General features: G+C 54.3%; 9 protein-coding genes across 9 annotated transcripts in view; 3 read left to right on the top strand and 6 right to left on the bottom strand.

Moving 5' to 3' along the window:
• Positions 1-338: 338 nt before the first annotated feature.
• GUITHDRAFT_106720 (hypothetical protein) lies at positions 339-1,125 on the bottom strand (the record flags this gene model as incomplete). Its single annotated transcript, XM_005834193.1, has 3 exons — positions 339-407; positions 449-584; positions 698-1,125. The coding sequence occupies 3 exons, from the start codon at positions 1,123-1,125 to the stop codon at positions 339-341; spliced, it is 633 nt and encodes a 210-aa protein (XP_005834250.1).
• Positions 1,126-1,722: 597 nt separating this feature from the next.
• Positions 1,723-3,234, bottom strand: GUITHDRAFT_106719 (hypothetical protein; the record flags this gene model as incomplete). The annotated part of the gene is made up of 1 exon (XM_005834192.1): positions 1,723-3,234. The coding sequence occupies one exon, from the start codon at positions 3,232-3,234 to the stop codon at positions 1,723-1,725; it is 1,512 nt and encodes a 503-aa protein (XP_005834249.1).
• Positions 3,235-6,756: 3,522 nt separating this feature from the next.
• GUITHDRAFT_106718 (hypothetical protein) lies at positions 6,757-7,429 on the top strand (the record flags this gene model as incomplete). The annotated part of the gene is made up of 4 exons (XM_005834191.1): positions 6,757-6,842; positions 6,906-6,945; positions 7,140-7,261; positions 7,321-7,429. 4 exons carry the CDS (start codon positions 6,757-6,759, stop codon positions 7,427-7,429), a joined length of 357 nt encoding a protein of 118 aa, XP_005834248.1.
• Positions 7,430-11,062: 3,633 nt separating this feature from the next.
• On the bottom strand, positions 11,063-11,371 carry GUITHDRAFT_106715 (hypothetical protein; the record flags this gene model as incomplete). The annotated part of the gene is made up of 2 exons (XM_005834190.1): positions 11,063-11,100; positions 11,140-11,371. The coding sequence occupies 2 exons, from the start codon at positions 11,369-11,371 to the stop codon at positions 11,063-11,065; spliced, it is 270 nt and encodes an 89-aa protein (XP_005834247.1).
• A 2,338-nt stretch (positions 11,372-13,709) lies between these two features.
• GUITHDRAFT_106714 (hypothetical protein) lies at positions 13,710-14,513 on the bottom strand (the record flags this gene model as incomplete). Its single annotated transcript, XM_005834189.1, has 6 exons — positions 13,710-13,757; positions 13,801-13,835; positions 13,915-14,021; positions 14,068-14,108; positions 14,154-14,330; positions 14,370-14,513. The coding sequence occupies 6 exons, from the start codon at positions 14,511-14,513 to the stop codon at positions 13,710-13,712; spliced, it is 552 nt and encodes a 183-aa protein (XP_005834246.1).
• Positions 14,514-14,715: 202 nt separating this feature from the next.
• Positions 14,716-16,372, bottom strand: GUITHDRAFT_106713 (hypothetical protein; the record flags this gene model as incomplete). The annotated part of the gene is made up of 5 exons (XM_005834188.1): positions 14,716-14,839; positions 14,910-15,150; positions 15,195-15,248; positions 15,413-16,199; positions 16,241-16,372. 5 exons carry the CDS (start codon positions 16,370-16,372, stop codon positions 14,716-14,718), a joined length of 1,338 nt encoding a protein of 445 aa, XP_005834245.1.
• A 750-nt stretch (positions 16,373-17,122) lies between these two features.
• GUITHDRAFT_197519 (GrpE nucleotide exchange factor, mitochondrial) lies at positions 17,123-18,589 on the top strand. Its single transcript, XM_005834422.1, has 10 exons — positions 17,123-17,303; positions 17,348-17,560; positions 17,619-17,680; positions 17,726-17,804; positions 17,847-17,906; positions 17,950-17,994; positions 18,039-18,098; positions 18,141-18,230; positions 18,277-18,342; positions 18,389-18,589. Exons 1-10 carry the CDS (start codon positions 17,151-17,153, stop codon positions 18,404-18,406), a joined length of 846 nt encoding a protein of 281 aa, XP_005834479.1. The 5' UTR covers positions 17,123-17,150; the 3' UTR covers positions 18,407-18,589.
• Positions 18,566-20,682, bottom strand: GUITHDRAFT_137462 (hypothetical protein; the record flags this gene model as incomplete). The annotated part of the gene is made up of 7 exons (XM_005834187.1): positions 18,566-18,624; positions 18,669-18,708; positions 18,751-18,804; positions 18,862-18,991; positions 19,045-20,342; positions 20,422-20,497; positions 20,594-20,682. The coding sequence occupies 7 exons, from the start codon at positions 20,680-20,682 to the stop codon at positions 18,566-18,568; spliced, it is 1,746 nt and encodes a 581-aa protein (XP_005834244.1).
• A 507-nt stretch (positions 20,683-21,189) lies between these two features.
• GUITHDRAFT_137461 (hypothetical protein) overlaps positions 21,190-23,885 on the top strand; it is a gene marked incomplete at both ends in the record, with an annotated part of 5,767 nt that continues 3,071 nt past the window's right edge. Inside the window, 4 exons of the mRNA XM_005834186.1 lie at positions 21,190-21,257; positions 21,311-23,284; positions 23,357-23,563; positions 23,606-23,852. Coding sequence (XP_005834243.1) covers positions 21,190-21,257; positions 21,311-23,284; positions 23,357-23,563; positions 23,606-23,852 — 2,496 coding nt within the window. The remainder of the gene's footprint in view (positions 21,258-21,310; positions 23,285-23,356; positions 23,564-23,605; positions 23,853-23,885) is intronic.

Below are 23,885 nucleotides of genomic sequence, written 5' to 3'. Positions count from 1 at the left end.
ATTTTTGTTCTTCACAGCGCGAAACAGGCAACGGAAGCTCTCAAACAACAACCTCGTCTCTGCAGATCGGAGAAATTGGGGGATATTCAAGCACTCCCTGCCCCATAGCTCAGCCTGATCTAGATAGGAAGAGAGGAAGGGGGAGGGAGAGGGAGATAGGAAGAGAGGAAGGGGGAGGGAGAGGGAGATAGGAAGAGAGGAAGGGGGATGGGGAGTGGGATCACTTTTGTTCGAGTGCTGAAGCAGATGTCTCCCTTTTCTGACAATCTTCGCGCAAGACGTTGACTGTCCACCCGAATGAGACGAGAAGAGAAAAGGAGGGAAGAAAAGCCAACATCTCACATGTCCTCTACGCTCTGCCCGCTCGCATACTGCACAACTCTTTCACCCAGGTCCACGAGCAACAGCTGCCATCATGTCAACCCGCGTCTCTCATCGCTCATCTCACCTGTTTAGCACTTCTTCCCCCATACAACGCCAACCCCGTCACCATCTTTTCTAGTGCCTTGGGCAGCAGCGCTTGCGTGCTGAGATGAGGAGTGGCAGTGGTCATGTACGTCAGGGGAATGAGCCCGTTCCGAGACCTGCGCAGCCTTCAATTCCTCCTCTCATTCTGTCCTCACCTTCTCTTTCCTGTCCTCTCTCCTCTTATCTCCCCTCTCCTCCCCTCTCCTCCCCTCTCCTCCTCACACCTCACCTTCTTCTCTCTCCTGCTCCCCTGCCTCCCCTGCCTCCCCTGCCTCCCCTGCCTCCCCTCCTCCCTTGCCTCTCTTCTTCTTCTTGAGCTGTCGACGGCTCGTAAAAGAGCCTTCGAGCGAAGCGGATGTAGAGGCTGGAAGAGGAGTTCCGCCAGCTGAAGTATATACTTGTCGGATCTCTGTAGAAAGGCGCCCCCCCCCCACTGTCGATCCCGTCATGCGTCGGATGGAACAGGAAGTTGGGTATCTTCGCTTCATTGCAAAACGAGCTGTAGACCGCAGCTGACGGCCTAAGCCTGTTCGCCATCTCCTTGGCCACATAGTTGAGGTGCTCTGCGCGTGAGTTGAAGCCGTGCATGAGGACGTAGAGGTGCGAGGGCAGCAACTGCTCTGTGCTGGTCTCATACTCTTGCTCGACCAAAGACATCGCCATCAACCCGAGCTTATCGCCTCTCAGCGTGCGAAGAACAACCTTTCGCTGGGCAGAGGAAGAGGAAGGAGAGAGAATATCTTTCATCAAGCTCTTGCATGCCCGAATTCAAACCTCCCCCTCATCTTCACAGTGCACTTACCTGTCGAATCGCAAGCCTCGTTCCCCATTCTCCACTCCATTCCCTAAACCCTCCCTCCTCCTCCTCCTCCTCCTCCTCCTCTTTCCCCCTTCGCCCCCCCCTCCTCATCCTCCTCCTCTTTCCCCCTCCTCCTGCTCCTGCTCCTGCTCCTGCTCCTGCTCCTCCTAGCGCCATGTACGACAAGAAACATGGCTCACAGCAGCGGCAGGCACGGACTCTGAGGATTGGTTGAACATCCTAGTGGTCCGCCGGCATACTAGGCCAAGATACTCTGCTCCTCGTTTTCCACGAGGTGAAACTCCGGTGATGTGTTTCTCTCTAATGCGATCGATCTTTAACAAGCTTTAGCACGACAAGAGTAAATAAGTTAGGTAACTTCATTTGCCCCGCTCGTCGTCGGCTTCTTTACACTGACTCGACTCATCTATCAGAAGCCTCCGCACGAGCATCTCTCACATGTCACGGTCAGCGTTGAAGAAGAGAGGAGATGGAGGCGGTCGCCCGCCAAGTTTGCTCTTCAGCAAGTCCTCGGGCTCCTTGATCCTGCAACGGCCAGGCCCATTGTCAGAATGGATCAGAGAAAGCATAGTCCATGCGATCTGATCAAAGATCCTCTTGAAGAAGTCGCACTTGGCCACGTAGGTGGGAATGTCTCGCCCGTTCATCGGCTCAAGTTGCCCGAAGCCATCGTCGCGCACGAAGTGTCCCTTATCCTTGTCGAGGAAGGGCACTGGAACTCCCCAGATGTGGCTAATGGACTGAAGGGTCTCGAAGGACCGAACCTTCCCCACGAGGTACGGCACCACATTGAGCGCGTTGTAGCTCGCAACTTCAAACGCGGAGGAAACTCGATCGCCGTTGGTGAGCGAGAAGTTGACGAGGTCAGTGACGCGTCTGTTAACCACCGTGTGAATGGCGTTCATCCATCTCTCGCGATTCCTCGCCGTCTGCTCTGTGACCACACCTTGAGCCATCTGCCCATTGTTGGCGATGTGCACTGAGTAATCGGTGATGACGTACCCGAGGAATTTTGGGCTCTTCTTTGGGAAGGGATACTTGCATTTGGCCGTCATGGGAACAAGGTACGTGTGCGCGTACTCGATCCAGCAATGATTCTCTGCCGCGAACCCCGTTGCTCCTTCAGGGTTCCGCGTCATCCGATCGACGATGGAGGTGACGGCCTCGTACGAGTAGAAGTCAGGCTTGACGGGGACGATGTAGTAGTCTGAAGACATCATGAGCGCCCGCGTGAATGGGCCCTTGCCCGGGGCCAGGTCACAGATGATTATGTCAGCTTTCATGTTCTGAGCAACGCGTTGTATCGCAGCGTACACCCCACCAATGAGTTCTGCGTTTTGCGGAAAGGTCTGGATGGTGGATTCGTGCGAGGCTAGCTTTGAGTCGATCACGTCCGTCTCATGATGGCCGGCCAGCAAGTGCAGACAGCCTCCCTTGTCAGTCTTCTCAAGGATGACTTCAGGGTTAGCCTCTGCAATGCGGTACTCCCCAAGATTCTGGGAAATAAGGGGCTGAAGCATCTGATACAGGGTACGGTTGACGCTCGTTTTGTTCGGGCCCTCTCTAGTGATGTACCTCGTGTAATCCTCCTGGTACTCTGTTTCTTCGTCGAACCTCTTCCGGAGCGAAATCTGGGACAGGTCTCGCTGACTATCGCAATCAACCATCAGCACCTTGTATCCTCGCTCAGCAAAGATTCGGCTGATGTGGAAGGTGAAGGTTGTTTTGCCGCATCCTCCCTTAGGAACCCAGACGCAGATTGAAACCGGTTGCTTGCTTTGGTCAACCAAATCTCCATGTTCCAAGGACCCGGCGAAGCTGCTGCTCTTCCGGGCCTTCTTGTCTCGCTTCTTCTGTGCAGGAGCATCAACGGCTTCCTCTCTATCTGCAAGCTGCAGACGTTGCTCCTGCACCTCGACCTTCTGCCCTGAACGCTTCGTCGCCATGAAACTCGCAACCTTCTGCCCTGAACTTGCTGGTCGAGTTTATTAGCTAAACGACACAAAACATAAAATTTCAAAATTCTAAATTTTCCGTCGAAATTATGGATCATTGAAGACCCACACGCCAATATTTCCTTGTGTCTGACTCGTACTTCATCCTTTCTATGAAGAACAGGTTGAAGTATAACCAGACCCATGTGTGATTCAAGGCCGTTTCAGAAAATCTGGTCGTGCTGGTAGAGACATGTAGCACAATAGAATATTCATAGCAGCATTGACATCACGAGACTTGATACGGTTTTGAACACAATTGGTGGATCTGCACCATTTCAAACCCCGCACCACTGACACTTCGTCAGCAAGTATACCATTCTTGTTGATTTGTTTGCGTCTCAAATCATACAATTCTTGATGACATTGATTGCAACATTTTGTCGTTCTGTATTCATCAACTGCCGTCACCTCGAAGAAGTTCTGACATCGCCTTTTGATCCATTTTACAGGCACTGACTTCTCTCCACGCCCAGTACAACCGAATGATGCATCACCGTATGCAATTATTGGATTTTGATCTGTCCCATTACCTTTCATCTTCTTGAAGAACGTATCAATCGCCTTGTGTTTGTGGATGTAGTTATCCATCTTCAGGCGTGCGAACTTGTTTTGACAATTGTGTTCGAACAGGATCTCGCTTAGTCTCACCACGGTGTCGATGTATCTTTCAAAGTGATCCAACCGAGACGTTTTTGCTGACACTCTTGCAATATCGTTTGATTCTTCTGTTATGCCTTGTCTCCATTTTTCTAACTTGGCGTTATTCCGAGTAATATGAGACTCATGATAGTACTGCCTTCGAGTATATCGATACTGCTTTGGTTTTTCTTGACCAGGTATTTGCTCGACACCGCATATCAGTACATTGCGACCAGGATCGATTGCAATAACTCGTCTTGATGACACATCACAATCTCTTGTTTTGCTTTTCTTTGTAGTAGTATTGTCTGTCTCATTGTGTATTCTCTTCTTGAACGTCACACAGAGTGCGACTCCGTCAGTCTGTATGCTATCAACTGTCCCTTTCTTTCTCAAATTTGATTGTAGCTTCAACACCGACAAGAATCGCTTATGTTTTTGTTGTATGAACTTTTTCATGCATTTGCTTTTCCCACCCTTTGAATATTGCAACAGACCAGATTGATCCATAATGTAGAATAAACCCCAAATGTCTACGCGAATAAATTGTTTGCGTATCTGAAAAATCGGAGCGATCGTGTATCGATCAGATATATCATGAATCTCCAAAAACCTCAGAACCGAAAAATGGTACTTGACAAGATTTGGCATGTGTAATTGCATCCATTTTTGCTGTTCAGGGTTTTTCTTGATTTTGTCACGGGCCCATGACAAGTTATAATGATTGTCCCATCCAATGATCTCTTTTTGTTCCCTTATGAAATCAATGACATCCTGTCTTTCGAGAACACGAGTTTTTGGTGGAAAGCTCCATCCGTTTACTGTATTCCGTATATCCTGTATCTCCTTTTCTGAAGAAATCCCATTGAGCTTTCCCCATTCCTTTATGTATCTAGTCTGTTTTTGTCCCATCGTATAGAATATGTAATTTTGGAAATTTGTTGCATATTGATCAGCAGAATAGTACAGTACTCGAATATCCCCTTCTTTCCTGCGTTGTATTGGTAGATACTTGTTCCCTTTTTCTTGCCAAAACTCGTCTAAAATATCAAACTGAATTGCATTACCTCTGCGTTTTTCACCCATCAGAAAACAGGTCCGAAAGAAAACTTTCTCTCCACCATTGGTCTTGACCGTTTCTTCTTGCATCCCTTCTTCTTTTTCTTTGTCTGTTACTTTTCTAGTACGATTGTATATCTGATCAAACAGCCTTGTAATGTACGTATCATCACCTTGCATTGAATCCTTCTCAAAACACCATAACAATAGATGATTGAAGATGATGCTACCTCGATGGCTTATTTTGCTTATGTGTTTCACCCAATCATCAATCACACCGATCATTGTGTGATGTTTGAGATGTTTTTTCAAACACATCTTGACAGTCGTCTGTGAATCAGAACAAGACTTTCTTTGTTTTCCTCTTTTCCTTTTCCCCATATTTGATCAGGGTGAACGCGGGAGCTTCGGAAGGCGGGAATGAGGGAGGGAGGGAGGGAGGGCGGGAAGAAGGGAGTGATGGAAGGCGGGAGGGAGGATGGGAGGGAGGGAGAGAAGGCGGGAGGGCGGGGAAATCTTTACAGAGCCACAAACCTGGTACCCACCCCTACTCAAGTTCGACAGATAACAAACGGGTAGTTAGACTTCGAATGAAGGCGGGAAGGCGGGAAGGCCACAAACCTGGTACCCACCCCTACTCAAGTTCGACAGATAACAAACGGGTAGTTAGACTTCGGATGAAGGCGGGAAGGCGGGAAGGCCACAAACCTGGTACCCACCCCTACTCAAGTTCGACAGATAACAAACGGGTAGTTAGACTTCGGATGAAGGCGGGAAGGCGGGAAGGCCACAAACCTGGTACCCACCCCTACTCAAGTTCGACAGATAAACAAACGGGTAGTTAGACTTCGGATGAAGGCGGTAAGGCGGGAAGGCGGGAAATATTCGAAGTTTGTTGAGCCACAAACCTGGTACCCAACCCTACTTTTACTTTGATAGATAAACAGACGGGTGTTTAGACTTCGGAAGAATTGATTTGTACCGGTGGATTTGCAGGGATGTTCTTTTTTTTTAATCACAACATTCTATATTCTCGTTGCTCCTTTGTTGTTTTACCGTTCGGGGTTTGCACCACACCGCGATTTCGACTTTTTTTTTGAGATTCTAATTTTTGGGTCACCATTGGGGGAGGGGGGGGGGAGGGGACGGAGAATTGAGGGGTGGGGGGTCATTTTTCAGTAGGGGTCATTTTTCCTACAGGTCTCAGCTCAGTAAGGGTATAGGGTACTTGGGGTGAGGTAAGAACTCTTGCCTGAAATATAACAGGGGGTGCTCGAGGTAAGAAGATCCACCCACCCCGCGTATAGTACCAAAAATACCCCCCCCCCAATTGAAAGATCTGTATGGATAATAACGGCTAGTAATTTGTATGTCATTCTATTGATATTACAACGAAGGGGGTGGTTTATTGAAGTTTCAACAATAAACTGTTGTATGAGCCTGATGGGTAAAGGTTGCCACTGCAGTGCTCAGCTGGTTACTTTCGGTAACCGCTTTGGTTGCTGTGTGCTCTCTGCCTAACGGTTTTGCTAAGTTGTTGCCGCGTGCTTTCTGCTGCTTCAGTGAGGCACTTTTTACCTTCTGCGAGTGATTCAAGTTTGTCAAGTCCATACTTTGTCCGAGACAAATGCTCTGTGTTACGATACCATGATCTTCAATGCGCATGGCGATTTCGTCAACGGTCTGAGTTTTACTCGTATAAAGTACTAGAAAAAGTGCCTAGTAAAACCGTCGGCTGTGCGCTGTGTGCCAGGAGGTAGTGCTGGTCAAGAAATGAGCGAATCGCTGCCAAAGCAAGCTTCGTCGCGAGTCGACGGTGTGCAGAACTTCGGAACCGATGACAATTGGCCGGAGACCAGGTTTATCAGCTCCCTTGGAGAGGGGAATAAATCTGCCTCCTCGACGAATGGCTGACAGGGCAGGAATAAGAAGATCCGGCATTTGGCCAAGAAGGACCCCTTGGTGTTCCTGCTTTGTCTTGCTTGAGGCACTTTTTATCTTCTGCCAGTAAATCCTCTACTACCTTGGAAGATATGTTTGCAGTAGAGCTTCAAAGCTGCAGGATGACTAGAGAGGGGAGACAGGTGTTGCCGAATCCTCCACCCTTGGTCATCGGTCCCCGCAAAGGAGCTGTAGCGCTTGATCGCCTGGATCAGGCTAGTGGTGTCGAGGATGTCAGTCAAATCCACCTGCAGTACATCAGGGAACTTCTCTTGTGCTTCAGCAAGAAGATCAGCGAAAGATTCAGCCCCGCAGTGAACGAGGCAGGCCGCCAAGTGTAATCCCGCCAGTGACGACCTCGAAGTGAAGAAGTTGAGTCTTGAGACGGCGCTTAAGGCTCTTCTTCAGCTGCGAGAGATCAGACTCAGGCGAGGTTGAATCTCTAGCGGACGTAGCTGCAACGGCATCCTCGAGTGGACCGACAAGCACGACGTTGTCAGCATAGGCCAAGACTCGAACAGAGGGAAAAAGCTCTGCGATATGGAGGAGCAGGGGGTGGATACTGTGGCAGAAAAATACGCTGGAGGGGACATCGCCCTGACAGACGCCCGAGGTACACTGAAGAACGGAGGCTGACTGACTTTTGTGAAAGAGTCGAAGGTCAGCAGAGATGGATTTACTGGCAGAGCTCGACACCACTGGGGTGCTTGCTGCTGGTCCGAGCTCGCCTGCTTCCTCCCCGGCATCGGTCGGGTCACGCCGGTCCTTGGGCATTGCTGCGGCGTCGCCGCCGTCACGGGCGGCTACCACTGACTTGGCTACCGCTGACTCGGAGGCTAGCGAGGAGGACTACCTCGAGCGGTACCGTGTTCATGTGTCCAGCCTCCCTCCGTCCGCTGCCCCAGGCGGACACCCGGGCAGCGCCGGCTCCTTGTCGGCGGCTGCCCTTTCTCCGTCCGCGGCCGCCCGCTTTGTGGCGGCAGCGGACGTCTCGACTGACAGTGGTCAGTCGGCTGCCTCCGGGTATCGCGTCTAAGGGATTTTCTTCCTCCTGCATGCTCCTGCTGCTTGTTGCTTGATTGCTTGACCCTTCGGCTGCTTGTCTGCGCGGCTTCGCGCTTGGGCTGGCGCTGCCGCGTCTGGGTGCCAGCAGTGCTGGTTCTTTTCGGGCTTGTGTTTTGTGTGTGATTGTGCAGCTTGTCGCTGTGCGCTGTGTACCTGCCGGTTCAGCTTGTTCCTGCTTTGTCTTGCTTGAGGCACTTTTTATCTTCTGCCAGTAAATCCTCTCCATATTCAGCACTGCTGGCAACCAGACGCGGCATCGCCAGCCCAAGCGCGAAGCCGCGCAGACAAGCAGCCGAAGGGTCAGGCAATCAAGCAACAAGCAGCAGGAGCATGCAGGAGGAATAAAATCCCTTAGACACGATACCCGGAGGCAGCCGACTGACCACTGTCAGTCGAGACGTCCGCTGCCGCCACAAAGCGGGCGGCCGCGGACGGAGAAAGGGCAGCCGCCGACAAGGAGCCGGCGCTGCCCGGGGGTCCGCCTGGGGCAGCGGACGGAGGGAGGCTGGACACAGGAACACGGTACCGCTCGAGGTAGTCCTCCTCGCTAGCCTCCGGAGTCCGAGTCAGCGGTAGCCGAGTCAGCGGTAGCCGCCCGTGACGGCGGCGACGCCGCAGCAATGCCCAAGGACCGGCGTGACCCGACCGATGCCGGGGAGGAAGCAGGCGAGCTCGGACCAGCAGCAAGCACCCGAGTGGTGTCGAGCTCTCCGGAGGCACCCGACGTCACAGTGAGGGACGGAGACGCCTCGCCAGCTCCGCGCCGATCGTCGGGGCCACTCGACGTGTTTCCCCCATCGGAGTCGGAGACCTCCGCCGAAGACTCCCCCTCGGGCGACTCGACAAAGTCCGAGGAGGAGCTGTCCTCTGGCTCGAGAAGTGCTTGCGCCCGCAAGGGCGTCATGCGCCTCGCACCAGACAAGAGCGCCTCCAGCGTCAGCTGCATAGTGAGGCGCTGATAGGTGGCGGCGCGTTTGCGAGCCAAGACCTCAGCAGCAGGTCTGTAAATCAGGCACGAAGTGCCGACCAAACGCCGCATCCTCAAGAGGCATCGAGCGCTGAGCAATGATGTCCGCCAGATACCAGATGAAGCGGAGGGTGTCAGGATGCAGGGTACCGTCCGTCGAGATGGCAAGAGGGATGAACGCTCGAGGAGGAGTAGTCATGGCATATGCAGCGCGATGTTTGCGAATCTTCTCAGACGCTGCAACATGGAGGGCGTCGAGGTTGACCTCACTTGGTCAGGTCGGCAGAGCTGCCAATGTAAGGGTGGACCAACGTCACGTCCGCCATCAAGCCCTCGTACTGCTCGGACCCTCACTTTTTACCTTCTGCCAGTAAATCCTATGCGACTCGATCGCGGATTCCAGGAGTATAGGATTTACTGGCAGAAGGTAGGGATGTGGATATCGCCCTTCATCTTGCGGCCATGAGGATGGGAGGGTACCTGCCGTCGAGAACGAGGATCCCCCACTGTATCGATGACGCTCTGAATACTCTGAAGACCAACTTCGTTCAGCATCGACCGAATCGTACGAGTAAGGTTGTCATGCGCCGTGGGAAGCTTGGAGGATCGGCGTTTGCAGGTCTGGAGATGATGTGCAGCAACGGAGGGATCGAGCTCGCGCTGACATCCATCACATTCCGTCGGACACTGGCAGATCGGCATGCCATGGAGATAGCAGTCGAGCATCTGAGCATAGCGGTGCAGGAAGGCCTTGAGGGGGTAGTAGCTCGAGACTCGCATCGGAGAGTGACTCAGGTCACGCTCAGGAAAATGAGCGAAGATGGTAGACTGCAAGACCCTATCCTGCGACTTGAGCGAGTATGTCCTGCGGCTGTGCAAGGTGAGGATATCACGCTGCTGATCGGTCAGCGCAGCGCGAGCATGCACATGGCGAGGGAAGACGCGCATGACAAGAGGGGTCACATTTCGCTGCGCAGGCGGAGGAATGAAGTGCTCATGAGACGAGTCGACGAGAGCGCGCAAACCAGGGATGTGTACCACAGATGCCGGGGGGCGTCCTGCGTCATCAGGCACAGCAGCCGGGGCAGGTGGGATCGCCGCGCCATCTGCAGCCAGTGCAGGAGCCCTCACACGACGGTAGAGGATCGCTCCAGCATTATGAACGAAGTCGTGCGCCTCAACGAAGAAGGTCGCCAGAGGATGCTTCTGGGCACGGAGAGATCTCGAGCAGTGAACGTCCAGGCTATGAGGAGAGGGCAACGTCCGGGACATCGGCTGGTCAGAGTACCAAGCGAGGAAGCGAGCGATAGCCGTATAGTAAACAGCGGGGTGTAGACCCTCACAGGGCGTGAACTCGTCCCCTCCCCGACTATGCGGAAGCTCCCGCTTGAACCTCGCAAACTCTAGCAGGTCGGGATGCGCGGCGAGGTACTGCGAGGAAGGCCAGCGGTGGTATTTCTCAAGCGCCAGGTGGACAGAGAGGTCTGGTATAGGATTTACTGGCAGAAGGTAAAAAGTGCCTCAAGCAAAACAAAGCAGGAACAAGCTAAACCTCCAGGCACACAGTCCACAGCGAGAAGCTGCACAAACACACACAAAACACAAGCCCGAAAAGAACCAGCACTGCTGGCACCCAGACGCGGCATCGCCAGCCCAAGCGCGAAGCCGCGCAGACAAGCAGCCTAAGGGTCAAGCAATCAAGCAACAAGCAGCAGGAGCATGCAGGAGGAAGAAAATCCCTTAGGCGCGATACCCGGAGGCAGCCGACTGACCACTGTCAGTCGAGACGTCCGCTGACCGCCGCCACAAAGCGGGCGGCCGCGGACGGAGAAAGGGCAGCCGCCGACAAGGAGCCGGCGTTGCCCGGGGGTCCGCCTGGGGCAGCGGACGGAGGGAGGCTGGCTTCACGCTCGCGGTGATGATGAGGATGTTGCCAACCCCACAGTGCTGGTGAGTTTGGATGCAAAGAACGCCTTCAACTCCCTCGACCGCCAGGCTCTCTTCGATGCAATCGAGGGACGTGCGAGTCGCGACTACTTTGATGGGAGCATCACTGAAGGCGCAAGCTTGCCCTCTTGCGAGCATCTCCGTTTGTTCGCCTCCTACCTATCCAGCTACTATCGAGACTCTGCTGACCTTCGACTCTTTCACAAAAGTCAGTCAGCCTCCGTTCTTCAGTGTACCTCGGGCGTCTGTCAGGGCGATGTCCCCTCCAGCGTATTTTTCTGCCACAGTATCCACCCCCTGTTCCTCCATATCACTGGCGGGATTACACTTGGCGGCCTGCCTATCGGCACGGATGGATTTCATGCTAGTCAGCTCCGAGCGAAGGTTTCTACCCTCAACGAAGAGCTCTCGAAGCTCGGGCTCGTCCAGCATGGCTTCATGTTCAAGACGCTGGTGAGGGCGAGCCATCTCCAGAAGCTGCGCTTCTTCCTCCAGGGGTCATCTCCGTTTCTCCCGCGGGTCCAGTCACAGATTCGTCGCTTCACTGTGACGTCGGGTGCCTCCGGAGAGCCTCTCGACACCACTGGGGTGCTTGCTGCTGGTCCGAGCTCGCCTGCTTCCTCACCGGCATCGGTCGGGTCACGCCGGTCCTTGGGCATTGCCGCGGCGTCGCCGCCGTCACGGGCGGCTACCGCTGACTCGGCTACCGCTGACTCGGAGGCTAGCGAGGAGGACTACCTCGAGCGGTACCGTGTTCATGTGTGGGCAGGAGCGCTGACGCGGTTTGCGAGAACTTCAGACAGCCGTCTCGATCGAGTCCGAACTGAATCGCTCGAGGGTGAGACGCCGTGACGAGAGGAAGTGCTGGTCAAGAAATGAGCGAATCGCGAATAGGATTTACTGGCTGCTTGTCTGCGCGGCTTCGCGCGTGGGCTGGCGGTGCCGGGTCTGCTGACGGTTGGTTCTTTTCGGGCTTGTGTTTTGTCTGTGTTTGTGCAGCTTCTCGCTGTGCGCTGTGTGCAAGCATGTTTCGCTTGTTCCTGCTTGGTTTTGCTTGTTTTACCTTCTGCCAGAAAATCCGTTGGCTTCATTCCCTACATTGGTCGCTCTGCCGACCTGACCAAGTGGGGGGATGTCAACCTCGACGCCCTCCAAGTTGCAGCCTCTCTCAGCATTGTAGCAGCATCTGAGAAGATTCGCAAACATCGCGCTGGATATGCCATGACTACTCCTTTTTACCTTCTGCGAGTAAACAGTCCTAGAGAGACTCCTCCTAGTAAATCCTACTGTCCTCGAGCGTTCATCCCTCTTGCCATCTCGACGGACGGCTTTCTGCATCCTGACACCCTCCGCTTCATCTGGGGAGATAGGATTTACTGGCCAATGGATTTACTGGCAGAAGGTAAAAAGAGCCTCAAGCAAAATAAAGCAGGAACAAGCTAAACCTCCAGGCACACAGTTCACAGCGAGAAGCTGCACAATCACACACAAAACACAAGCCCGAAAAGAACCAGCACTGCTGGCAACCAGACGCGGCAGCGCCAGCCCAAGCGCGAAGCCGCGCAGACAAGCAGCCTAAGGGTCAGGCAATCAAGCAACAAGCAGCAGGAGCATGCAGGAGGAACTGATCATAGGATTTACTGGCAGAAGGTAAAAAGTGCCTCAAGCAAAACAAAGCAGGAACAAGCTAAACCTCCAGGCACACAGCGCACAGCGACAAGCTGCACAATCACACACAAAACACAAGCCCGAAAAGAACCAGCACTGCTGGCAACCAGACGCGGCATCGCCAGCCCAAGCGCGAAGCCGCGCAGAATCAAGCAACAAGCAGCAGGAGCATGCAGGAGGAATAATTTCCCTTAGACGCGATACCCGGAGGCAGCCGACTGACCACTGTCAGTCGAGACGTCCGCTGCCGCCACAAAGCGGGCGGCCGCGGACGGAGAAAGGGCAGCCTCCGGGCCGCCGACAAGGAGCCGGCGTTGCCCGGGGGTCCGCCTGGGGCAGCGGACGGAGGGAGGCTGGACACAGGAACACGGTACCGCTCGAGGTAGTCCTCCTCGCTAGCCTCCGAGTCAGCGGTAGCCGAAACCAACACCGCCCGTGACGGCGGCGACGCCGCAGCAATGCCCAAGGACCGGCGTGACCCGACCGATGCCGGGGAGGAAGCAGGCGAGCTCGGACCAGCAGCAAGCACCCCAGTGGTGTCGAGAGGCTCTCCGGAGACACCCGAAGCGGTGCGGGAAGGCCTTGAGGGGGTGGTAGCTCGAGACTCGCATTTTGGTCTTGTTTTTTGTGTGTGTTTGTACAGCTCCTCGCTGTGCGCTGTGTACATGATCTTGAAGCTTTTGTTACCTTGTCAGAGTAAAACTCTTAGGCCCCTGGAACAAGCAAGACCTGCACGTGGGTACCTGCCGTCGAGACCGACGATCCCCGACTGTGATGCATGACGATCTTGCTTGTTGCTGCTTTCTTCTGCTAGAGATATTTTTACCTTATGCGAGTAAAACTATACTACCGATCGGCTGTATCAATGACGGAATTTCGGAATCTCTGTGTGTTGCGCTGTCCCTGCCATTCCTGCTTGACACCATGAGAGTTAATTCTGAAGATAACAGTAGTTGACATGCTTTGACTTGATCAAGTATGTCCTGCCCGTGAGCGCGGCACGAGCATCGACACATCTGGGGAAGCAGCGAGCGTGCTGCTGAGCAGGACTCCTCGCTCAGTGTGGGCTGGGGCTTCTAAGAAGCGGGAAGCATGAGGAGGTTTAGCTCAGGTAGTTTAGGTAGACTTTATCTTCGTCTCAGTCTGCTTCTGCTCTCTCGTAGTATTTCTTGTGAACGCTCCAAGACTGCCAGCCTGTCAATCCTCAACAAGCTCCTCCGCCATCAGACCTGAAGAAACTTGAAGTGCGAGGCAAGCTCTTGTCCTGAATTTAAAGTCACCATGCTGCTCCTTGCTCTCTTCTCGCTCTTCTCTGCTCTGCTTGCGTTTACTAATGGTCTCACCAGGCATCTTCAGCTTAAACTTGAGAGGAAATTTGGGTCCTTCCGCCTTTTCCCCATCTTCTCTCCTGATACTCAGCGGCACCTTTACGATCTCCTCGTCCTCAAGCCTGGCAGCCGTCAGCTCCTCCTCCTCCTCCTCCTCCCTCGCTTCACCTCTTCCATTCGTCGGCCCTCTCCGTCTGAAGCGAAACAACCTTGCAGGACGATCAGCGAGGGCGGGGCGGCAGGCAGCACCTCACCGCTCCATCCTCCCCGTTCGATGTGCCCGTCACGCAAAATCTCTTGGCTTCCTCGAGCTTCTGTTGGATCCGTTCGAGCTTTACCTGCGATCTTCTGCTTCCCCCGCTGCTCTCGCCCCCTGCTGCCCCCGGATCGTGCGGGTCTGCGGGTTCTTGTGGCTCCTCGACATGGCGGTGCTGTCAAAGCATCAGCTGCTCACAGGAACAGCCTCTCACCTCCTCCACCAACGCCTCCGACAAAGCCAGCGCTTCCTCCAAGTGCATCGTCGCCATCCTGGGGTCCCCCAGGTCCAGCTGGACAGCAGCGATGCTCTCGTGACACAAGGCCTGCTCCTCCGCGTCGCCTCTGCTCGTGGACATCTGCAGGCTGGCCGTGAGGACCCGAGCAGCCTCCTGATGGTCTCCTGCCGCAGCTCTCACTCCCTCTCCTTCCTCCCCTCCCTCCCTTGCCGTGCAGGTGATGTACGACGCCCAGATGACGCAGGCAGACCGCCTCTCCCTCCCGGTCCCCCACTTCCTGCAGAATGCGCGTCATGGTTGTGGTCAGCAATGGCGGGAGGTCTCAGGCCTGGCAGAGAGCAAGAGCTTGATTGAAGTAGTCCATGGCATGCAGCTGATATCCGATCTCTGCGAAAGCTTGACCGAGAGCACAGAGAGTCTCTGCGAGCCCGATCTTCTCCTTGGCCCTGCCATGCATTCAGCCTCTCGTTCAGCCTCTCCCTCCGCCCCCTTTCCTCATCCACTCCCTTCCCTCACCTTCTTCGTAGCAGCAAGCTACTCTCCAGCACTTCTACCGCCTGCCTCACTTCGCCGTTCTGCAAGAGGATACAACCTAGTACGAAGAGGCTGAGGGCTGCGAGACCATACTCCTTGATGTTGACGAAGAGCTCAGCGGCGCAGGTGAAGTCCTTGCCTGCCTCTGCGATGCCTCCTCGACTGCACTTCACCATGGCGAGCGAGTAGTGGCAGAGAGCTTGTCCGGAGACATCACCGTAGTCTGTCGAGTGTCAGAGTTGATGAAGAACAAGCTGATGTTTGTACCTGCTGCGAGTTTTTGTGCCTCTCGCAAGCGAAGCTCTGCCAAAGCATGTTCGCCTGGAAAAGCAAATGAGGAGGATGATGGAGATGATGATGATGATGATGATGATGGAGATGATGATGATGATGATGTGGAGGAGTAGAAGTGACGAGAAAGTGGAGGAGGCGATGACCTCTCTGAAAATGAAAGGCTGCCCATGTTTGAGAGCAGCACAGCAGACCGACGTCCTCGTCCACTTGACGGCAGCACCCAACGGCTTGTCGAATCGCTTCCAGCCCCTGCCCGATGTCTCCCTCCTCCCTGTGCACCATCGCCAGCTGGTTCAGCGCCCGGGCTTGCTGCCGCACGTCCTTGAGCCCCTTGGATCGCTCGACCAGCCCTTGAACGGCTTCCACCCGCGTGCCAGTGGCAAGTCGCCAGGGAGGAAAGAGGATGCCGACGTCGACGTTGTCACGAGACAGCTGCACCTTGTCGAGGATGTCTTCCTCTATCGCATGTCCTCTGGTCTCAAGGAACGCTCGGAAGGGAGGGCTGCTGGCGCAGGCTGGGTCACGCATGATCGCGTCGACGTAGCTCTGCAGTTGCTTCATTCGCTCGTTGATGAACTTGGGCGCCATCTTCCCGAAGACTTTCTTGCGAGGCAGCGGCGGGGCAGATCGCTTGACCTGTCGCAGCTCTTCGTCGAGCTTCTTGAAGTCTGAGAATCTCCGGCTGATTCCTCGCACAGAGAAGGCTGTCTTCACATGCATCACGTAGATGGTGTATGGCGTTGTCTTGGGCCCGTGCGTCTCAGCTTTGGCTAGGATGACGCGGATTCCAGGCTTTCTATTGTGATTCTCCAGGTTGGGGGTGTGAAGGATCCACGAGTGAACGTCGAAGAGCAACTGGCAGGGCCATCCCTTGTGCTCGACAAGCATCGGCAGCACCTCAAACTCCGATCCTTTCGCTGGTAGTTTGCTGAGATCGACTGCAGGGACCTCAGGGTCTTGAGAGAAGTCATGGCTTGCCTGCACGCCCGTCAGCAAATGATGGACATGACTTGATGAACCTCGGGCGTGAGAGCGCTGGCCTTGGGCTTTGACCTCTGACTGACCTCTAGCGAAGAGATTGATCGCAGTTGCAAGTTCAAGTCTGGGATCCTGTTGGCCACAGACTCTGGTACGGCTTCACTGGCGGACATCCGGACTGACAGACAAGCGAGTCAAGCATTCCGTCTTACTGCTTCTTCATTCTACTCTTTAGAACATGAACTTTCAATCACAGGCACTCTCCCTTGCTCCATCTCCTTTCCATCCCTGTCAGGTCCTCACCTCACTGCACTCTATGTCTATGTCTATGTCTATGTCTATGTCTATGTCTGTCTGTCATCATCTTCCTCTTCCTCCTTCTTCATCGCCTTCTCCTGCTCTCGGCTGTCGCGTCAGTTCATTCTGCATGGTTCGCTTGCTATCTGGTTTCCCGGTGTTGCCTTGGGGTTGCTGACTCGGATCACGCAAGAGGTAAGCGAGGCGGAGGGCAGCACCAGCAGATAGTCCTCGGAATAGCGTCGGCGTGGGGCAGAACTCACGCTCTCGTGAGCACAAGAGGCCAGAGAAGATGGCAGAAGCGAAACAAACTGCGAGAGGGCGAGAAGAGGAGGGAGAGGAGAGAGGAGAGGAGGGGCGAGAAGAGGAGGGAGAGGAGGGAGGAGAGGAAGAAGATGCAGGGCATGCAGGGAGATGCGAGAAAAGGAAGATTGGAGGAGAGGGAGGACGGCAAAGAAGTGTGAACAGCAGGAGATGGGAGGGAGACGAAGAGGAAGGAGAAGTACGCTAAAGTATAGAAAAGCAGCAGGAGAGGGGAAGATATGAGGGCAGTTGTGTAGGATGACACGTAGAGGAGGTAGTTTTGAGTAGATCGAGAAGGCAAGAATCAATCCTTTGTCATGGATCCGATTGTTACATTTCGAACTGATATGCATGAAGTTTTGTCCAATGATTGCATCCTTTGCCAAGCAACTGCTGAAACAGCCGACAAGAATCGTTTCTATTGCGATCACCAGAAATGTGCGTGCTGCGACATCTGCACCACTGCATGCAAACAGATCGGCGATGAATGAATTTCGCTACATGGTGAAAGCAAACTTTTTGACACTGTTTGTGTGACGCGTGCACAGCATTGCAGAGCTGATTCAATCATCGCGCTGCCTGCATGGCAGTCGCAGCAGCTTCGCTCGATGTGTTCAGGTTCAAAGCAAACACAAGACTCTGAGGAGAAGGATAAAAGTCAGAATGACGTGAAGACCGAACAAGACCAGAAGAACAGCAACGGAAAGAATGAGGAGCAGGGAAGTGAAGGAGCAAAGGACAAAGGGGACCTGACAGCTCAGGCGAGAAATTCGATTCTCTCCCTCCTCTTCAGCGATTCTCTTTAACTGGAGACTTCAGTTGAAGTCCAAGGATGAGGAGATTGCAAAGCTCAATGGAGAAACGAAGGAGCTGAAGAACAAGTGAGAGCCTGCGAGATCCTTGACGTCCTCATAGCTTCTCCTCAGGGTCCTCACTTACCTCGCCGACGTCGAGAACATGAGAACGCAAATGAGGATTCGGTCTGAAGAAGATAAGAAGTTTGCGGTAATCGCATCTCTGCCAGGGCTCTTGCTTAGAACAGAGCAGGTGCGAGGGTTCGCTAAAGGAATGCTGGAGGTTGCGGACTGTCTGGAAAAGGCACTTCAGGTGAAGTCATGGACGAGCAGATGGAGATGGTGATATGCGCCAGGCGGTACCGGCAGAGAAACTCAAGGAGAACGAAGACTTGAAGCAGGTCAGGAGGGGAAAAGGTCTGCACGTAGAGTCATGGTTTGGTAGGTTTACGACGGACTGGAGCTGATAGAAAAAGTTTTCCTCAAGTCTCTTTCGGACTCGCACGTAAGCTTCTTCCTTGTGTGCTTTGCGTCTTACTCGCACAAGATCACCAAGTACAGCCCCATGGGCGAGAAGTTCGACCCCAACTTGCATTCAGCTCTCTTCGAGATGCCAGCAGGAGAAGGGCAAGAGAAGGTGGAGGACAGGTCGGCTTTGCTTCTCTTTGCTGAAATTCTCGCAGGGTGTGGTCGGGGCTGTGGTCAAGTCAGGCTACATGATTCACGACCGCGTTCTCCGCCCTGCTGAGGTCTGGTCTCTCCTGCTGCTGCCTGCCTTGTGACTCTGAACATCAGGTGGGCGTGACCAAGTGAGTCCAGCTGGCCGACCTGCTGGCTCATTTGAGGTCGCAACGAGGGAGAGAGGGAAGGAGGGAGGAAGAAGGAGAAGATGGGAGCAGAAAAGACTAGTTCCTGTCATAAGCCAGCTATCAGACTATATGTTATAGGGACTTGTACTCAGTCAGACATGCTCTATTGAAATCTCCTGTCAGACGATATCTTGTGCTGAGGAAGCATGTGTCTGCCAACATCTGCAGCAACGTGAGACAACATGAAAGGGTTGACAGCGGCTGACCTCCCTTCTTCGTGTCCTTCATGGTGGCCCAGTGAGCAAGCTTGGAAGCAAGTCAGGCGATATTTGAAGAAGCATCTACTACCTCCTCCAAGAAGTCGGATCTCTCCACAAGCCCGTCCTTGTTGGTGTTGAGGATCTTGAGGGAAACGACAGTCACAAGTGCAACAGAGCCAGGAAGCGGAAGCACATGTACCTCATAGAGCAGATCTACTTCTTCTTTCGAGACTGCTCCTGCCCCCACGATTGCATCATGCTGTTTGTCCGGGATAGACGAGAGCATCTTCTTCAGCTCGTCTTTTGTCAGTTTGCCGCCCTTGACGATCCTGAAAGCGAATGAGCAGGGGGACGAGGCAGAGCTCGGGCCTGAGTGACAGACCTATGGCTGAGGTCCGTGTCGCGTCGCAGGAGGTAGTGCACCTGATCAAGATTCTCCAAGACGCTCTTGAACACACGGAAGTCTCGCATCCTGTTGTTCTGTGTCGATCGCATCGATGCGAGTTGCTTGCGGCACAGATGAAAAATCGCCATCGAGCCGACGACCCCCAATCCCATGACGGACCAGAACACGAGGGGCGGATGATGCTCGTAGCCATGTGTGATGTTCATGCCAAAGAATCCCGCGATGGCCATCGAGAAGCTGAGGGAGACGGCGCCCATGGTGAGGCTCAGGTCCATCCGGGCGATACGATTCCTCGTGTTGTCGAGTGAGAGGGCGAATACTGTGCGTGTTGACTCGATCTGACGAAACACCTCGGCAATGCGATCGAGCAGATCTTCCATTCTTGTCCTGTACGTCTCCATGATCAGCTCGACTTGCATGTGCTCATCAGGCGGGGCTGGTTCTCCCTGCTCATGCCTGAAGGTCAAGTAGCAAGCAGCCATGTCTTCGTCGGTAGCAAGCAGCTGGTCCAAAGTCTTGAAAGCTCGATCGAGTCGGACTTGCAGCGAGGACATCCTGTGCTCCAATGGTAGAAGCTTGTAAAGCCCATCTTCTCTCACGTCGTCTCCCTGTCCCGAGGTAATCTTGTCGAGGTGCAGGTTGATCAAGTAGTAGAGCCGGCTGAAGGAGGACTCGTAGTAGACTGCCAGCTCGTCCAGGAGGCACTCGAGCACGACGAGCTCGAAGGGTTGCTTCAGTCTCTCTTGGATCAACTCGTTCCTCCTGATGCTTGCCCGTAGCGTTAGAGTGAAGGCCTGCACTGACGGCATGTCTGCATCGAACACCATGATCCGATCCCAGAAGAGCAGCCCCTTGAGGTGCTCAAACTTGAAGACAACCATGTTCTCGTAGGGAATGATGCCTGTCAGCGCTCGCTTCTGCGTGAAGACTCGCAGATGACGAGGTTGCAAGCCAAACAGCTCGACGAGCTCACGGTGAGTGATGTCATAGAAGATGACGTTGTCGTCGAAGAGGATCTCGCACACGGGTGTAGCTTTCTTCAGGATGGCTAAGATAGCGTTGGAAGAAGCAGCCTCATCAGAGATCATCGGCCAACCACCTGCGTCCTCTTGATCGTTGTCTTCCAACACTTCTCCTCGAGTCTGAGGTCGTCCACTGTTCTCTGCTTGTTGAGAGCTGAACCGCCTGAGCTCTTCAACCCGCGCAAACCCTCTCTTCACCTCGCTGAACACTAACTTGAATGGCGCACAGCTTCGCACGCCAATGGAGGCTCTCTGAAGCGAGGAGCAGCATGAAGTAGCGAAGGAGGAATGAGACAGGAGAGGAGGGGAGTGAGAGCAGCACGCGGCACACCTGCTTCTCGGCTGCTTCACCCACAACCTCACTGCTCGCCTGCTTGTGTCTAGCCACATTCTTCGAACCGGACCAGCTTGCATGGGGATGAAGAGGTCGAGTCAAGTTTGACTAGCGCCCCAGGGAATGCGTTGAAAGCATGCACTCCTCTTTCCTCACCCACGCATCTCACGGGCTCACCCTCGCCTTGTTCGTTATCATACTATCCCCCCGTCCTTGCTCTCTTCGCTTCTTCTGGTCTCCTTTGATTGTGTTGATCATGTTTCCTTCTCTTCTCTCTTCTACACATTCAGCTCGACTCCTTCATGTCGCCCTCCCATCCGTCTTCCTCCTCTGCCTCACCCTTCCGCCTTCCTCCTCCTCTGCCTCTCCCGATGTTCGCTTTGCTCATGCCACTGACAAAGAAAAAAAAGGATAAAAACAAAAGAAAAACAAAAAAGAAAAAGAAATAACGCTACTAACTTAGTAATAAGCTTAAGTCAAAATAAGCTTAATTTAATTTAAAATTATTTTCGAATTTTTAAAGTTATTTTCATCGCACGTGCCCCTCACGAAACGAATGTCGAATTGAGCGAGGGAGAAAAGCAAACGAAGAGTAGAAGAGAAGAGAAGAGAAGAGAAGAAGAGAAGAGAAGAGAAGAAGAGAAGAGAAGAGAAGAAGAAGAGAGAATAGATCGAGAGTGAAGGGACTGTACTGTAGTCCGATAGGTTCAGTCAGTCTTCTTGCAGTCTTCTTGTACTGTAGACACCTGTTTGTCGCAAGGGACCATGAAACGATCAGCATCGCCATCCGCCTCGGAACGCAAGAAGGCAAAGACAGGGAGGGATCATGCAAGGTGAGAGAAACTGAGGGATACCATGGATATCCAAGTGACATGTCTCTTGTCAGGCAATCCGTTGAGAAGGGTTCCAAGGATTTCTCCGCCATGCCCTCGTCGTTCCCCAGAGGAGGCACGAACAGCACAGTGAGTGAGGCGAGGAGAAAAGGAGGAGAAGAGCACTCTCTCTTCTCTGTTGGAGGGAAGTCGAAGAGGGAAACGGCTCAAGATGATGCCAAGAAGCGAAGGGGAAAAGCTTTGAAAGCCTCCACAGCCAGAAGGACGAAACTTCGCCGACAAGACGAGAAGAGGCTACGTCATGTCGACCATCAGGAGGAGGTCAGTGACAGCATGAAGATGCCCAAGTTTATAGAGCCTCTTCGCTTCAAGAAACTTAATACCGGCATGCTTCTTTGCGGCTTTGTTAAGGAAGTGCGTCAGGCCGATGCCACCATCAGCCTGCCGAACAATCTAACAGGATGGGTAGAGATAGACGAGATCAGTGACGAGCTGAGCGCTGTGCTCGAGCAAGTGCTGGAGGACGAGGAGGCCGATGCTCCTCCACTGGAAGATTACATCTGGATAGGGATGCCTGTACGCTGCGTCATCCTGTCAACAGCTGTGCTGTCGACGGCAGGGAAGCAACAGCACAAGAACATCTCAGTCTCGCTCAAACCCTCGCGAGTCAACTCAGCTCTGGCTCTCGATACGCTGCACAAGGGACTGAGCCTGTATGGAGCCGTCAGCTCCAAGCAAGAGAAGGGCTATACCATCTCCCTGGGAACCTCAGAAGCAACTGCCTTCCTTCCTTTCCAGGAAGTGTCAAGAGGCGAGCTCAAGGTGGGGCAGCTGCTGGAGACGTACGTGAAGAAGGTGAAGAAGGAGCACAAGCTTGCCATCGTAAGCACACAAAGAGAGAGCCTTGAAGACTCGCTGACGAAAGAGATTGAAAGTCTGACCCTGGACAATCTTCTGCCGGGCATGATCTTCAAGTGTAAGGTCGCCAAGGTCCACGAGTCCGGGCTGGTCGTTCGCTTCCTCAACTTCTTCTTCGGCACCATCGATCTCTTTCACCTCCCGCTTGTTGGCTCAGGCAAGGGCGTCGAGCAGTTCAGCGAGAAGCAGGTGGTGACCGCGAGGATTATCTCCCTCGACGTCGGAGCCAACCGCATCGGCCTCTCGCTTCGCCGTCACGTGCTTGACAGTCTCCCCCCCCCCTACGTGCAGGCCGATGTCAAGATGGGTCAGCGCTTTGACGGCGCAATTGTTCGCCGTGTCGACCCCGAGGTGGGAGTGCTGCTGGAGGTTCAGCTCGGGGGTGAGGGGAGCGAGTCCCTGGAGGGCTACGTGCACATCTCCAACGTGTCAGACGAGCGGGTGGAGAAGGTGGAGAAGGAGGTGGCAGTGGGGAAGGAAGTTTCGTGCCGCGTCATTGGCTTCTCCTGGGCGGACGGTCTCATCAACATGTCGATGAAGCCCTCGGTGCTGGCAGCTGAGGTTCTGCTGTACGACGACTTGACGCCTGGGGACCTCGTGAAGGTCAAGGTGGAGCGACTGAGCGAGGAGGGATGCCTCGTATCAATCTCCGACAACGTTCGCGGCTACATCCCCTCCTCTCACTTCGCTGACGTCGCTCTCGTCAACCCCGAGCGTCGCCTCCTTCCCGGCAAGATGATCAAGGCTCGCGTGTTGCGGGTGAATCCACAGACGCGGCAGCTGCTGCTCACGCTAAAGAAGACGCTTGTCTCTAGCTCTCTTCCCCTCATTGCCCGCGTGGAGGACGCCAAGGTTGGGATGTTATCGCACGGGGTCGTGTACAAGGTGCAGGAGAGCGGCGTGCTCGTGAGCTTCTTCGGGACGGCGAAGGGCTTCCTGCCTCGCTCCGAGCTTGGGATCGAGCAGGAGGCTGAGCGAGTGGAGGACTGCTTCAAGCCCGACCAGGTGCTCAAGGTCCGGGTGCTGTCGGTGGAGGTTGATCGGAAGAGGATCGTGTTGAGCCTCAAGGCAGCCAAAGAAAACTCTCAGATCATCGCGACAAGCGCCAGGTAAGAGAAGAGAGAGGGAGAGAGGAGAGGTGGCGCGGAGAGGACAGCTGAATGACAGAGGTGTGCTTTCAGACTCACAGTCGGGGAGTTGGTGGAGATGGAGGTGGTGGAGAAGCAGGAGGAGGCGCTACTCGTCCGTGCTGCCAACGGAGCCGTGGGTTTTCTTCCTCGCCCTCACCTTGCGGATCACTCGAACCTCGCGGCCTTGGCGTTTCAGCAGCTGCAGCCTGAAGCTCGACTGACTTGCCTCGTCCTCGACCTGCTGGCCAACAAGAGCCGGTTGCCCTCGCCTCCTCCCCCCTGCCCCTCACGTGACCGCAGGTACCTCGTGACTGTCAAGCCCTCCCTCCTCTCTGCCGTGCGCGAGGAGAACTTTCCCTCCTCCCTTGCCCAGCTGCATCCCCAGCAGTTCTTGCAGGGTTATGTCTTCAGCGTGAAGAGCTGCGGCGTTTTCGTGCGCTTCCTCGGGCGGCTGACGGCGCTGGCGCCCTCGAGCTCGTTGGCAGCTGGACATGTCGACGACCCGCAGAGTCTGTTCGAGGAGGGGCAGAGCGTGCGCTGCTGCGTGGTGACTGTAGACGAGGAGCAGCAGAGGGCGAAG

Source organism: Guillardia theta (genome assembly GCF_000315625.1).
Source record: "Guillardia theta CCMP2712 unplaced genomic scaffold GUITHscaffold_26, whole genome shotgun sequence".
Lineage (NCBI taxonomy): Eukaryota > Cryptophyceae > Pyrenomonadales > Geminigeraceae > Guillardia > Guillardia theta.
This window is presented reverse-complemented; position numbering and strand designations above follow the sequence as displayed.